Source organism: Schistocerca cancellata, chromosome 2 (genome assembly GCF_023864275.1).
Source record: "Schistocerca cancellata isolate TAMUIC-IGC-003103 chromosome 2, iqSchCanc2.1, whole genome shotgun sequence".
NCBI classification, from domain to species: Eukaryota; Metazoa; Arthropoda; class Insecta; order Orthoptera; family Acrididae; genus Schistocerca; species Schistocerca cancellata.
This window is the reverse complement of record NC_064627.1, coordinates 846,572,180-846,587,671: the sequence shown is the minus strand read 5'-3', so window position 1 is coordinate 846,587,671 and position 15,492 is coordinate 846,572,180. Positions and strand designations below refer to the sequence as shown.

At 43.2% G+C, this 15,492-nt stretch overlaps 1 protein-coding gene across 1 annotated transcript in view; it reads left to right on the top strand.

The window, feature by feature from the left end:
• Window positions 1-15,492, top strand: part of LOC126148612 (vesicular glutamate transporter 3-like) — a 95,262-nt gene that overhangs the window by 47,356 nt on the left and 32,414 nt on the right. The window contains exon 6 of the mRNA XM_049915768.1: window positions 8,626-8,758. Coding sequence (XP_049771725.1) covers window positions 8,626-8,758 — 133 coding nt within the window. The remainder of the gene's footprint in view (window positions 1-8,625; window positions 8,759-15,492) is intronic.

Genomic DNA, 15,492 nt, shown 5'->3' with positions numbered 1-15,492 from the left:
CTCTGAGGCTATAGATACTGCGATAATGTGTAGCTAACTAGGCAGTCGAGATGAAGAGGAATGGACAACTCTAAACAGTGCAGTCACAGAATTTGGAAAGGACAAAGAAAGTAGCCGAACCATGGGTAACAGCAGGAATACTTCGGAAGACGGAAGTTCAACAAAAAAAAAATGTTCAGGGAAATTAAGTAATACAGACAAACAAGTCACTTAGGAATGAAATAAATAGGAAGTGCAGGGAAGCTAAGGCGAAACGGCTGCAAGCAAAATGTGAAGAAATGGAAAAAAGAAATGATTTTCAGGACTGACTCAGCGTACAGAAAAGTCAAAACAACCTTTACTGAAATTAAAAGCAAGAACGGTAAAATTAAGAGTATAATAATAATTCCTTTGTTAAGTACACACGAGAGAGCGGATATGTGGAAAGAGTACAATGTAGGCCTCTATGATAGAGAGGACTTGTCTGATTATGTGATGGAAGAAGAAACAGGAGTAGATAGGGAAGAGAGAGGGATCCAGTATTAGAATCAGAATTTAAAAGAGCTTTGGACAACTGAAGATGAAGTAAGGCACAAGAAATAGATTCCATTCCATTGGAATTTCTAAAATCATTGGGGGAAGTGGTAACAAAACGTCAATACACGTTGGTGTATAGAATGTATGAGTCTAGTGATGTAACACCTGACTTTCGGAAAAACATCATCCACATAATTCAGAAGATTTAAAGAGCCGACAAGGGTGAGAGCTATGGTACAATTAACTTAAAAGCTCATGATTCCTAGTTGCTAACGAGAAAAATATACCGAAGAATGGAAAATTGAGGATGTGTCAGATGACGATCAATTTGGCTTTGGGAACGGGAAAGCCACCAGAGAGGCATTTCTGACGTTGCGGTTGACAATGGAAAGAAAAATCAAAGCACGTTCATAGAATGTGTCGATCTGGAAAAAGCGTTCGACAATGTAAAATGGTGCAAGATGTTCGAAATCTGAAAAAAATCGGGTAAACTATATGGAAAGATAGGTAATTAATATACAGTATGTACAAGAACCAAAAGGGAATAATAAGAGCGGAAAACCAACAACAAAGTACTCGGGTTAAAAAGGGTGTAAGGCAGGGATGTAGTCTTTCACCCTTACTGCTCCATCTATATATAAAAAAGCACTGACGGAAATAAAGGAAAGAGTCAAGAGCGGAATTAAAATTCATTGTGAAGGGACATCAATGATAAGATTCGCTGATGATATTGCTAGCCTCAGCGAAAGGGAAGAAGAATTACATGATCTGCTGAATGGAATGAACAGTTTAATGAGTACAAAATATCGATTAAAAGTAAATCGCAGAAAGACTAAAGTAATGAGAAGTAGCAGAAACCAGAACTGTGATAAACTAAACGTCAGGGTTGGTGCTAACAAAGTAGATGAAGTTAAGGAATTTTACATGGGCAGCAAAACGATCCATGACGGGCAGGGCAAGGAGGACTCTAGCACTGGCAAAAACCGCATTCCTGATCAAGAGACGTCTACTGTTATCAAACATAGACCTTAATCTGAGGAAGAAATTTTTGCGAATGTACGTTTGGAGTAGACCATTGCATGGTAGTGGAACAAGGACTGTGGGAAAACCGGAAAAGAAGAGATTCAAAGAATTTGAGATGTGGTGCTACAGAAGAATGTTGAAAATGAGGTGGACTGATAAGGTAAGGAATGAGGAGGTTCTCTGCAGAATCGGTGAGGAAAGGAATTTATCCGAAACACTGACAAGAAGAAGCGATGTGATAGAAGGACAGCAGTTAAGACGTCGGGGAATAACTTCCATTGTACTAGATTAAGCTGCGGAGGGTAAAAACTGTAGTGGAAGACAGAGACAGGTATGCTTCTAGCAAATAATTGAGGACATAGGTTGCAAATACTACAAGAGCACAGGAGAGGAATTCATGGTGGGCCACATCAAACCAATCAGAAGACTGATAACTGGACAAAAAAGAAAAAAGAAAAGGAAAGATGTCAGTGGTGTTACTCGTGCAGCTGGGTGTCCTGTGCGGGCCTGAATATGGTGGCTGAAGTGCTGCCCGAAGTGTTGTTGTCAAGTAACATCACGATTTTGCAAAGAGTCAGTACATTATGTGTAAGCAACGACGACATGGTGTGTGGCCGTGGGGCTGGGATGCATGTGTTTGCAGTATGTGAGCACACATGCTTGACTACGGTAGGGATGGACTCATAATGGGATGGGAGCTCGGAGTCTTCCACGAAGTCAACCGATAGCACAAGGGGCTCACCATAAAGGATATCTGTAACAGAAGCATTCAAGGCATCTCTGTGGGCAGAGCGAATGCTGAGTAAGACCCACAGGAGAGTCCTTGATAAGGAAACATCATGGCACAATAGAGCAACATTGCGTGTGCAGTGCCAATGTCCTGCCCACTGCCTTGTGTGTGGCACACAGATGTATGGAACTTGCCGACACTGCACAAAACAGATAATTGAACGAAGAATAAGGATCTGAACTGTCATCTCTGGTTGGCGTTAATAGACGATGGCCATTCAAAGTGTGTATCCATGCAGAGACGAAAGTGTATGTATGTGACAGAGTCGGTCATGACGTCTGAAGGAGGTACAGCCTCAACCCATCTAGTTACCCAATCTATGGCTGAAAGACAGGGGAACGGTGCCCACTATGTTGAGATGCACACCTAAGGCTCCTCTTCGGTGTGTCATACTTGTTCAGCAGTGGTTTTGTGTGATGTCTGATCTTGCTTCATTGACACAGGTTGCAAGCACAAGTCCAAGTGCAGCAGTCGTTTTCCAGTCAGGCCAAACTAAATTCTCCATGACGAGAAATGTTGTAGCCTTGACGCCTGGGTGGATGAGGTCATGCATAACTGAGAAAACTGTCCATTGGAGAGGGGTTGGGGCAAGGGGGCAGAGTCTGCCTACAGACATACTGCATAATACAGTAAATGAAGAACCAGGAAGGTAGGAGGACACCAAGGTCTCCCCCAGGTTGTGGTCCTGTTACAGATTTTGAGTTTTAAGGCATCTGTCTGTAGGCTTGCTATTCCATCCAAGTCCAAAGGAGAAGTGATGTTTGCTCTGAGAAGATAATCCGCAATCATGTAGTCTGTCCTCTGGATGTACCACGTGTTGATAGTGTATTGGCTAATCAAGTCCATGTGGTGGAATCTCTTGGAGGAAAGTCCTTTGCTGGTTTGTGAATAGTATCAACAAATGACTTACAGCCAGTAAAAATCGTTAATCGCCCGCCCTTCAGTGTGACCACGGAAGTATCTCATGGCTTCACAGAAGATGAGTAACTCGTAGTCGAATACTGACCACTTGTATTCGGAGGCTGTGAGTTTCCTTGAGAAGATCTGGAGTGGTTGGGTTGTATCGCCTATGCATTGCTGGAGAACAGTGCCTACCGCCTCAGTCCCATCAGCTGCAACAGAGATGCGTGCATCAGGAAGCGGGTGCGGCAAGTGTGACAGCATTAGAAAGTGCAGCCTTGAGTGTGTTGAATGCTTGATTCATTCTGTCTGACCATTGTACCTCTCGTTTCCCAGAGCTGCTTTTGCCATCCAAAGTGTTTGTGGATGGGGCGTGGATAGAGGTGGCATGGGGCAAATGTCTGTATTAGAAATTTACCATACAGAGAAAACGGCGTAAATTGCGGTAAGTCGTGGATATGGGAAGCTCATGGGTGAAATCGAGGTTTTTGGGCATTGGACAGGTGACTTCAAAATGGCAGGATTCGAACCTGCGACCGTAGCGGTCGCGTGGTTCCAGACTGTAGCGCCTAGAGGACAGGTGCCTTCAGCAGTGACAGTGTGACCAAGAAAGATTATACTCAGGGGGACCTATTGCGATTTGTTGTGGTTAATTTATACATCTTTGTCACATAGGGCAGACTGAACCTGGGCCAGGTGGTCCCTGTGTTCCTCAACAGAGGCGGGAGAAGATCAGGATATCGTGGAAGTATGTGTAGCAATATGGAAGATTGAACAAGATGTTGTCAATGGACGTTTAATAGGCTATAATCCATAAAGAACAACTCGACTAGGCCGAATGGTGTAATGACTGCCGTTTTAGCAATGTCTTCTTTGAACACAGGGATCTGAAGTACACTTTTTAGCAGTCAAGAGCACTAAACACTTGTGCCCATTAAGAAGTTGGGCGAAATCCTGGAAGTGGGGAATAGAAGAGCTGTCGATAATGGTGCAAGTATGTAGTTTCCAATAGTCACTACACAATTGGACGAGTTACTGTCTCAGGGGAATATAATATCCACATTTAAAAGGTCGTTAACAGCGGCTTTCGTATGGCATAGTTTTTTTGGTGGGTGGCAGTGAGCCTTGTAGCACATAGGAGGGACTTCCATCAAAATTAGCCTATGGCAGGTGTTGTTAGTGATCATACATAATTGTACATCTTGTGCACTTGAAGAAGGAATGCAGTTATTGTTGCATGGGGTGGAGATACTGACGATACATTGGAAAACTGAATGTCACTAACCTTAGTGGGGTAAATGCTGAGGCCCCAGCAGAGGCGTGCCGAGTGTTGGTAAAGTGTGTGCAGCGAGCTGGTGAGGCGGTGGAGAGTACGATGAGCATGCAAGAGTTTCTCTGGCATTGCATCAATCAGCTGTTTCTCCACAATGCTGTGAGCACACAGAGCGTTGATTTTGGAGCTGTCGATCTTAAGCTTGACCAGTCAGGAAGTGAGGCTGTCAGCCATGGTAGAGCACTTGGAGAGGGCGAGCAGAAGCAGGTCACTATTTTGTGGAATGGGGAGCAGAAGTGCTGGGATACGAGCGCCAGCATGGTGCAGTAAGGATGCTCTCTGTAGATTTGGGGATAGGCCAAAATGCCAGAGGAAATCGATGCCGAGTACTGATTTGTCGACGTCAGCTTTGTGGAATGTAAACTCCATCCCAAGAGTAAGTTGGACCCAAAGTTTGGCTGCACTAAGAACAGAAATGTGGGATATTTTGGCGGCACATAAAGAGGGATTTACTGGAAGGGTGTAAGAGAGAGCATGAGTGGTGGGGATGAAACTGGCATCTGCCCATGTGTCGACGAGAAAGTGAAGATTATTGATGATATTCAAGATATAAAGTCTTCCACCAGATGTGGAGGCTATGTTTATCAATCCTGCTGCACTGTTCTTAGCCTGGCCTGTGTGCCAAGTTTGGTTGGGCACAGGGGGGCCAACAGTCTCTTGCTGTATTGCTGTACGTAATGTAACACCAGAAGAGTGGGTATGTGGGGTGGGGTGTGATGTGGGTGTTACCCACATTATCTATTGCACTCCACTGGAGGTCAGCTGTGTGTTTGGGTGGAGCATTGGCAGAAGTCATTGATGGTCAGAGATCAGGAGAAGTTAGTGCCTGGTGTCGGCCACCACGTGGCTGCAGGTTGCTCTGATGTGTCACGCCTGCTCTCACACTGCCCCTGCCTCCCAAGCACATCAGAGGAGACGGGTGAGGGGTGGGCATACACTGGTGCTAACTATGTGTCTGCCATTGTACATACAGTCGAGAATAACTGTCAATGGCAAATAATTCTGTGGGTCTGGTATGCAAGCAGTGTTTCCAGCTGGTTTGGTAAATGAGAGGGAAGCTGGAGTTGGTATCCATATGGAAGTTTCAGTAACTACAGTGTCCATGAAGCAATGTCGGGCATGACCTCTGGACCCATTTGTGCACATAAATGGTGCCAATACTGTGAGGGTGATCTGTAATTATCCTCGTAAATAATATGGTAGGTTGATTCAGTTGACATACATGATGGGCGATCGATGATAACAGACTTTGCTGTGGCACATTTATGGTGTGATGGAGAGCACAGAAGTGAGTCACTTTGAGGTCAGTGGAATTGTTGAGATGACTGACAAGGAAGATGCATCGGGCGTTGTCGCGAGAACACTGTATATGTCAAATAGATTGTGCAGCTGCATGAACCACCTATTGAGGTTGTCCTTTTGTAACTGAGATAGTTTTGTTTCCTGCCTGCTGGAACATGCTGCATAGGTGTAGGTTGAGCCAACGTATGGTGAGACGTGGGCAGTGATGTCGGAGGATGCAGTGACATATCCATGATGGCAGGATAAAGATCTGGATTGAGAGCACTGTATGGAGCAGGTGATAGATTGTGTTGTCGCCTGAGGTCGATATGGGGAGGGAGGGGGGGGGGCGAGGCAAAGGAGTTGCCTTAGGTGATGCTTGATACGAAAGACATGGACTCGAGGCCAATCAACATGAATGAGACGACCGCGGTCGTCGACAACTTGGAAAGCTCTGTGACACTTTCAGATACTAACGTCTGCCATCTGCTGAGGGTGAATAACCGCTGGAGATGCGGGTGGCGCAGTGATGAGGAACTGCGAGGTGATAACTGCCTTCAGAAGGAGTCTGGTGCAGCTGGCGAAGCTTGGAGACCGTTGCGCCCTCGTGTGTGTGACAGCGCCGGCGTGCGGGTTTCCCGCCATTATGATTCGGTAAGGGTTAGGTTAGTCACATGTGGCCCGGTAGAATACAGATGTCTATGTTGCATTATCGTTGGCACCTGTGTTTCACAGTCGTAGTCAAGTGTGTACGCAGGAAACACAGAGTCTGATGCTCCCCATGGGAGGTGATCCATTGTTTCCATTAATGAACACTGAATAACACACGAAACTGAAGAACGGAAGTGACGTGAGGTCATCAGTGTGGGTTTCAGCTACTAAACTAGGCGGAGATAGACACGGGAACCCATCTAGTTGATGTAACTCAATTATTAATTTTTTTGTCACACACACTACAAGCATGTATGCCCATATACTGAAACGATCCCAAGCAAACTAATGTCAAAGATCTTCACTTCCGTCGTCGATAGTAGCCACAATGTAATGGAAGTTAAAACTTACGAAATATTAATTTCCTGGCATATTGTAATGTGTGTGACAGAGCCTTTAATTGTTATTTTGATTGCCATATTGCTTCTGCACACTAATATCTTCAGTGATGCAACGTACTTAAAACTTCTGAAACGGTGAATGCTCGACTGCGAGTGTTTTCTTTTTTCGTCGCTTCAGTAGCAACAATCAGGGTTGGCACCAAGCTGAGAGGGGCAGCAGAGGTACCACTGGTATAAGATTTCTGCACAGGACGTATCACAGTAATTATCAGCAGCGGCCACTTTGAGCGCAAAGCGAAGAGGGGAGACAGAGGTGACCAAGTGCAAGATTTGTATGCAGTGTATATCACAATTGCTAGCGAAAGCTGACATGGGTAAAAATGTATGAGGGAAAAGTTGGAGTGTATGTGAAAAAATGTTCTCGAACAGACTCCGGCATTAATGAGCATGAGTGGTTGATTTCTGCTGAAGTATTTTCAAGAAAGAAAGTCCTTGAAGAAGTAGCTTAATAAGAATTTAATTGATACTCAAGAAAAGTGTTACATAATTATTGATATCAGGATGTGTAGACTGAGTAAAATAGTAACGGTTTTCAACTTAGAAGAAAGAAGTGAAAATTATGTTTCTGCAGAATATCGAAGTTTTGATGTGGTGCATAATTTAATGTAAAATTTGCAAAGAGACCGAGCAGCAACGTTTCTGGAAAACTTATTCTTATCATTCCAAACCTCACAGAGGCTCCCCTAAACCGTTGCGGCCTTAACACTACGGTGGGGATAGGTTGGGGCAGATATGGTGAGTTTACCTCACTACCAGGTTGTTAGTGGAATGAAGATTGTTATTTCGTTGATCTGAAATGCATTTTGTAATACATTTTTGATAATTTAATACTGTGTTCCAGACTTTACTTCTGACACTTTGCTTCCTGTCCAGTTTTTTACTGCATGTGGTCAAATGACTCAGCTGGAAGATGCCAATGAAATTTAAGTGTTTGAGTTCACATATTTTTCTAGTGGATTATAGTAACATATCACAAATGCTTTACACATTCTGTATGGAGCTAAAAGTAAGCTCTTTTCCTTTCATACTGATCAACGTTTGGAAATAAGTTCAGTTTATTTTGGACTCATGATGAGGCCACCTTATAAGGAAATGAATACAAAAATATGCCAACAACCATTCTGTCTCATAGTTATATGGTATACTTTGAGTGCTGATGATGAAGGAGTGCTTCAGTAAAATGTGAGTCAAGAGAACAGATCTAAGTAAAAGAGATGATTTTGCAACATTATGAACATTACAGTGTTGATACAAAATGCTAAGATGTCTTCAAAATAACTTGTGCAAGAACCTGAACTTTACACTGAAACATCATTTGTGATTTAGAAACTTCGGAAATTATTTGACTGTCCTCATTCTAATATTTCAAAGGTTCCCTCAGTGTTATGCATTTGATTACTTGCCACTGCAATACTTTTAAGCACTGAAGATATTTCTAAAATTTATTATACTCAGTATTTGTCCATTTAGTGTTGAATGTTTTATTTTCAGCATACATAGAAGACATTAGCAGCTCTTTCATTTATCCCATATTCATGTGATTCTTTGGTTTGTGTTGTAAATTAAGCCACTCATTTTAGGAAATTGGTTACTTTGCTTACATCATAATTTTTTTACAAACTTAACATATTTACTGGTGTTATGTAAGTGCATGTTTGTTGCTTCTTTAGGTTGGCTTTTTCTCTGGTCTTCCTCATGTTTGTCGAATGATTTTAGCCATCTCGGTTGGTCATTTGTGTGACTACTTGCTATCAAGTGGAAAACTAACAGTTACTGGAGTTCGAAGGGTGGCAGGTTTTATAAGTAAGTAAATCTACTCCTTTATGTTGTTTCCATGAAATATCAAGTATTGCATTATTTTAGACTACTATTGTTGCTGATATAGAAAAATAATGGTGCAGGTGAGGAAAACGCTTAAACATTTATTGTATGCTAATTAATTAATTAATCATGTCCTGTTTTACCATCACAAAGTAGAACTTTCAAGAATGTGGAGTGTCTTTATTCTGCTGACACTTCATTTTACAAATCTTAATAAAGAGTAGTCTTATTAGAAAGAACTATCATAAAATTCATAAACACACATCAAAAAAAGTTTTGGATCACCCCGGTTGCCAGAACTCCTGAAGACAAGCGTTGACTGTGGATATTTTATCACAGACATAGTCCTTTTGACTGTTCAGAGATGTCACTAAACCTGCCCAAAGATGTAAACAACAATGCATGACCCCTCCAGGGGGGTCCGATAGCCGATCAGGTCCAGTCATTCCACCAGAAAGACGGTACACAGCTCTTGTTGTCTGTAGTTCAACCATGCCTAGACGGTCAATACCGCGGTTAGATCGCGTCCGCATTGTTACTTTGTGCCAGGAAGGGCTCTCAACAAGGTAAGTGTCCAGGCTTCTCGGAGTGAAACGAAGCGATTTTGTTCGCATATGGAGGAGATGCAGAGAGACAGGAACTGTCGATAACATGCCTCGCTCAGGCCGCTTAAGGGCTTCTACTATAGTGGATGACCGCTACCTGCGGATTATGGTTCGGAGGAACCCTGACAGCCAATGCCACCATGTTGAATAATGCTTTTCGTGTAGGCACAGGACGTCGTGTTACGACTCAAACTGTGCACAATAGGCTGCATGATGCGCAACTTCACTCCCAACGTCCATGGCGATGTCCATCTTTGCAATCACGACACCATGCAGCGCGGTATAGATGGACCCAACAACATGCCGAATGGACCGCTCAGGATTGGCATCACGTTCTCTTCACCGATGAGTGTCGCATATGCCTTCAACCAGACAATCCTCGGAGACGTGTTTGGAGGCAACATGGTCAGGCTGAATACCTTAGGCACACTGTCCAGCGAGTGCAGCAATGTGGAGGTTCCCTGCTGTTTTGGGGTGGATTTATGTGGGGCTGATGTACGCCGCTGGCGGTCATGGAAGGCGCCGTAACGGCTGTACGATACGTGAATGTCATCCTCCGACCGATAGAGCAACCACATCGGCAGTATATCGGCGAGGCATTCGTCTTCATGGACGACAATTCGCGCCCCCATCGTGCACATCTTGTGAATGACTTCCTTCAGGATAACGACATCGCTCGACTAGAGCGGCCAGCATTTTCTCCACACGTGAACCTTATGGAACATGCCTTGGATAGATTGAACAGGGCTGTTTATGGACGATGAGACACACCAACCACTCTGAGGGATCTACCCCGACTCGCCGTCTACGAGTGGGACAATCTGGACCAACAGTGCCTTGATGAACTTGTGGATAGTATGCCACGACGAATAGAGGCATGCATCAATGCAAGAGGACCTGCTACTGGGTATTAGACGTACCAGTGTGTGCAGAAACCTGGCCCACCACCTCTGAAGGTCTCGCTGTATGGTGGTACAACATGCAATGTGTGGTTTTCATGAGCAATAAAAAGGGCGGAAATGATGTTTATGTTGATGTGTATTCCAATTTTATGTACAGGTTCCGGAACTCTCGGAACCGAGGCGATGCAAAACTTTTTTTGATGTGTGTAAAATGGTTTGAGAAAATCATAGAAATATCTGTAAATCCATAAGGTGAGGTTTGGTGCAACAACAGACAACGCGATACAGTATGGAATAATATTACTTTATTGCTCAAGTGGTACATAATAACAAGGCACATCTGTGCAAGTCAAAGTCATAAAACTTACTAAGTACACGCAATCAACACCAAAGACAGACTGTTGTGGAACAAGTTCGATTGTCAGCAGGGTTACATGACATAGTGTCCCCACAGAGCCCCCTCTCCCCAAAGGTGGAAAGGTGATCGTTGTGGACCGATGATGGTGTGATAAGGTGGTATCCATGCAACGTGGCAGTGGGCAATATGTAGTGGACACTGAGGAGGTCAGCGTACAAGCTAGACGTGTCGGAGTTGTGGTGGTCTGGCTCATAGCATCAATCTCGCAGTATTCTGGTGGGCGTCGAGTATAACCATAGCGGGAATGTTGTGAAATGTCGATTGTCGAGGGCGTTCCCATGGGATCAGCTTTAGGGGAGTTATTCTCGTGATCCTCAATTGCAGAGGCGGAGGAGTGTGATGCTCTGGAGGCAGTGCTTGCGAGGAAACCGTAGGGGTACAGTAGCAATATAATGGCTGCCATGTACACATCACTGGGCAGTTCACATGAACGCGTGGAATACCAGCTAATAAAATCGTTCCCAACGTCATGTTCGAGATGTTGACTTTCGACGACCAGCAACTTGTTGAGCGGTTTGATGTCAAGGTTGTTGGGTCGTAAGTCTTTGACGTCTAATTGTACTGTGAAGTCATCGAGGCTATGGTGTGTCCAATTGAGTAGCTGTCTTGGGTGGTGGCGGTTGATGTGTCGCCATTGGAATGGTCGTTTTCAAATGTCAACGTGGGTTTTAGTCAGATGATAGATACTGTGCTGTGTCTTCTGATCAGCAGTATTTCGAACTTAAGTGTACCACTTTTTAAACCTTGCGCGGCCCTTTACAAGGCGGTTGTAGGACGGGACAAATCATAGCATAGTGAAGCACAACATGGTTGCAGTCTGCAGGTGCCTTATGGATGAAAACTGGAGCGCTGTGAGGTAGCGTAGGTAATATCTTGAGCTCCTGAATTGTGCAATCTGCGTCTATATATTCAAACATAATCCACAAGCCACCATACAGTGCGTGGTGCAGAGTACACTGTACCACTACTAGTCACTCACAAACAGACTGTCTCTATGCCTCCGTAGGAACCCAAACTTTTCGTATCTTCGTGGCCCTCACACAAAATGTACACTGTCAGTAGGAGAAACGTCCTGCAGTCAGTTTCAAATGCCAATTCTCTAAATTTCCTCAACAGTGTTCCTCGAAAAGAAAGTCGCCTTCCCTTCAAAGATTCCCATCTGAGCTCCTCAAGCATGTCCTTAGCACTTCCATGTTGTTCGAACCCACGGGCAACAAATCTAGCAGCCACCTCTGAATTGCTTTGATGTCCTCCTTTAATCTGACCTAGTGCGGATCCCAAACGACTTGAGCAATATTCAAGAATGGGTACACTAATGTTCTATATGCAGTCTCCTTTAGAGATGAACTTTCCTGAAATTCTCTCAATAAACTGAAGTCGACCATGCGCCTTCCCAACTTCGATCCCCATATGCTCATTCCATTTCACACTGCTTCGCAACGTTACTCTTAGATATGTAACTGACATGACTGTGTCAAGCAGCACACTATTAACGCTGTATTCGAACATCATTTGTTTGTTTTTCCAACTCATCTGCATTAACATACTTCCTCTTGTTTACATTAAGAGCTATCTGCCATTCATCGTACCAACTAGAAATTTTGACCAAGTCATTTTGTATCCTACGACCGTCACTGAACTATGATACCTGCCCATACACCACAGCATCATCAGCAAACAGCTGCGGATTGCTGCTCACCTGTCCGTCAGACCAGTTATGTATATAGAAGATAATAGCAGTCCATCACATGTCCCTGGGGCACTCCTGACAATACCTTTGTCTCTGATGAACACTCGCCGTCAAAGACAACATGTTGGGTTATAAAACTTAAGAAGTCATAGAGCCACTCACATGTCTGTGAACCTATTCCCTGTGTTCGCACCTTCTTCAACAGCCTGCAATGGGATAGCGTGTCAAAAGCTTTCCAGAAATCTAGAAATATTGAATCTGTCTGTTGCCCTTCATCCACAGTTCTCAGTATATCATGTGAGAAAAGGGCAAGCTGAGCTTCGCACGAGCGATGCTTTCTAAAACTATGCTGATACTTTGACATAATATTCTCGGTCTCAAGAAGATTTATAATATTCGTACTGACAATGTATTCCAGGATTCTGCAGCAGAACGATGTTAAGGACATTGGTCTGTAATTTTGCGCGTCCATTCTTTTCTCCTTCTTTTATACAGGAGTAAACGGCGCATTTCCAGACACTTGGGATTTGCAATAAGTGCAAGCTAGGTAAGGGGCCAATACTGTGGAGCAACATTTGAAAAACCGAATTGGGATTCCATCCGGATCTGGTGACTTATTTTCTTTCAACTCTATGATATGGATGCCAGTTGTTATATCATCTCTACAGAAGTTACTGCGAAGGTCAAACAACGGTAGCTGTCAACGATTCTCGTGCATGAACGATTTCTTAAACGCGAAATTTAAAACTTCAGCTTTCCTTTTGCTTTCGTCTACCGTCTACCCAGCCTGGTCAATGAGTGACTGGATAGAAGCCTTAGATTTGCTTAGTGATTTTACGTAGGACTAGAATTACCTTCGGTTTTCGGGAAGACCTTTTGCTAATATATGACGATGGTAGTTGTTGTATGCTTCAAGTAAGGACCTTTTTACAGAACCACGAATCTTTACTAACTTTTGCTTGTCGACATCTGCACTTTCTCTTTTGAACCGAGTCTACAATACCCTTCGCTTCCTCTGCACTTTCCGAATTTCGTTGTTAAACCATGGTAGGTATTTTACATCCTTAATCCACTTATTCGGCACATACAGTACTTCTCCAGGGCAATCCATATAAACGTTGCCCATAATTCCTCTATGTCCATCATACTGAAACTAGCCTTCTTGAATGATTTATTAACTTCAGTAACAATGGTTGCTATGATGTCACCATGATCGGTAACCCCTGTTTTATATTGACGCCGTCGATGAAGTCAGGCCTGTCTGTAGCTACAACGTCTAAAATAGCCCCATTGCTTGGGGGACATCAAACTAGCTGCTCAAGACAGTTTTCGGAAAACGTGTTCAAAAGCACTTCGCAAAACTGTCTATTCGTATCACCTGCAATGAATGCATAGACGTTCCAGCCTGTATTCGGTAGATTAAAATCGCCTCTAACAAATATTGAATGGTTTGGGTATTTCCTCGCTCGTGAGCGTAGACTTTCTTTAAACGATTCTATAACTGTTACGGCCGAATCAGATGGCTGGTAAACGTATCGTATAATTATATTTAGTTCACCTAGACCTGCTACTAGTGTCCAGAAAACTACAATGGTTCAGTTTCGACCTCGACTGACACAGTAGTTTTGTTGACAGCAATGAACATTTCCCCTCCAGTGGCGTCCAGTATTTACTTTCGACAAACATTCCATGCTACTCTAAATATATTGACGGAAAAAAGTTAAATTTCTCGCTGTTCTCATTTCTGCTACTTCTCGTTAGTATCGTCTTTCTTCGATTTACTCTCAGTCCATTTTCTCTACTCTTAATTATTCGTACTATTCAGCAAATCCTGTAATTCATCTTCAGTTTCACTGAGGATAGCAGTGTCATCAGCCAACTTATCACTGGTATCCTTTCACCTTCAATTTTAATTCCACTCTTGAATATTTCTCTTATTTCCCTCATTGCTTCTTTGATGTACAGATTGAACAGTACCCCTTTTAATCCGACCACTTCGTACTTGGTCTTCCACTCTTATAGTACCCTCCTGGTTCTTGTATGTATTGTTTATTACCCGTCTTTCGCTATAGCCTACCCTATTTTACATTGTCGAATGCCTTTTCCAGATCGACAAATCCTGTGAATGTGTTTCGATTTTTCTTCAGTCTTGCTTCCATTGTCAACCGGAACGTTAGAATTGCCTCTCTGGTGCCTTTCACTTTCATAAAGTAAAATTGATTGTCATCTAACACATCCTCAATTTTTTCCATTCTTCTGTATATTATTCTTGTCAGCAGCTAGATGCATCAGCTGTTAAGGTAATTGTACGATAATTCTTGCACTTATCAGCTCATGCAGTTTTCGGAATTTTGTGGATGATGTTTTTCCGAAAGTCAGATGTTATATCACCAGACTCGTGCATTCTAGACACCAGCGTGAATAGTCGTTTTTTTGCCACTTCCTCCAACTATTTTAGAAATCATGGTAGAATGTGATCTATCCCTTCTGTCTAATTTGATTTTATGTCTTCCAGAGCTCATTTAAATTCTGATTCGAATACTGGATCCCCTATCTCTTCCCTGTTGACTCCTGTTTCTTTTTCCATCACGTGATTAGACAAGACCTCCCCTTCATAGACGCCTTCATTATACTCTTTCTACTCATCCGCTCTCTCGTCTGCATTTGACAAAAGAATCCTCATTACACTCTTAATGTTGCAGCTCTTGCTTTTAATTCTACTAAAAGCTGTTTTAACTTTTCTGTATGCTTAGTCAGTCCTTCTTTTTCGTTTTCTTCACATTTGTCTTGCAGCCATTTCGCCTTTGCTTCCCTGGACTTCCTATTTATTTCATTCCTAAGTAACTCGTTTTTCTGTATTCCTGGATTTCACCGAACATTTTCTTTTCTTGTACTTCCATCTCTTGTCGATCAACTGAAGTATTCCTTCTGCTACCCATGGTTTCTTTGCGGTTACCTTCTTCATTCCCTAATACGTCTGTATCCCACTTCTTTGTGCACTGATGCTTTCTGACTAGTCTCTTAATCTTCAGCCTCCTTTCATCACTACTAAATTGTGATATGAGCTTTTATCTGCTCCTGTCCAGTATCTGATTTCGGAA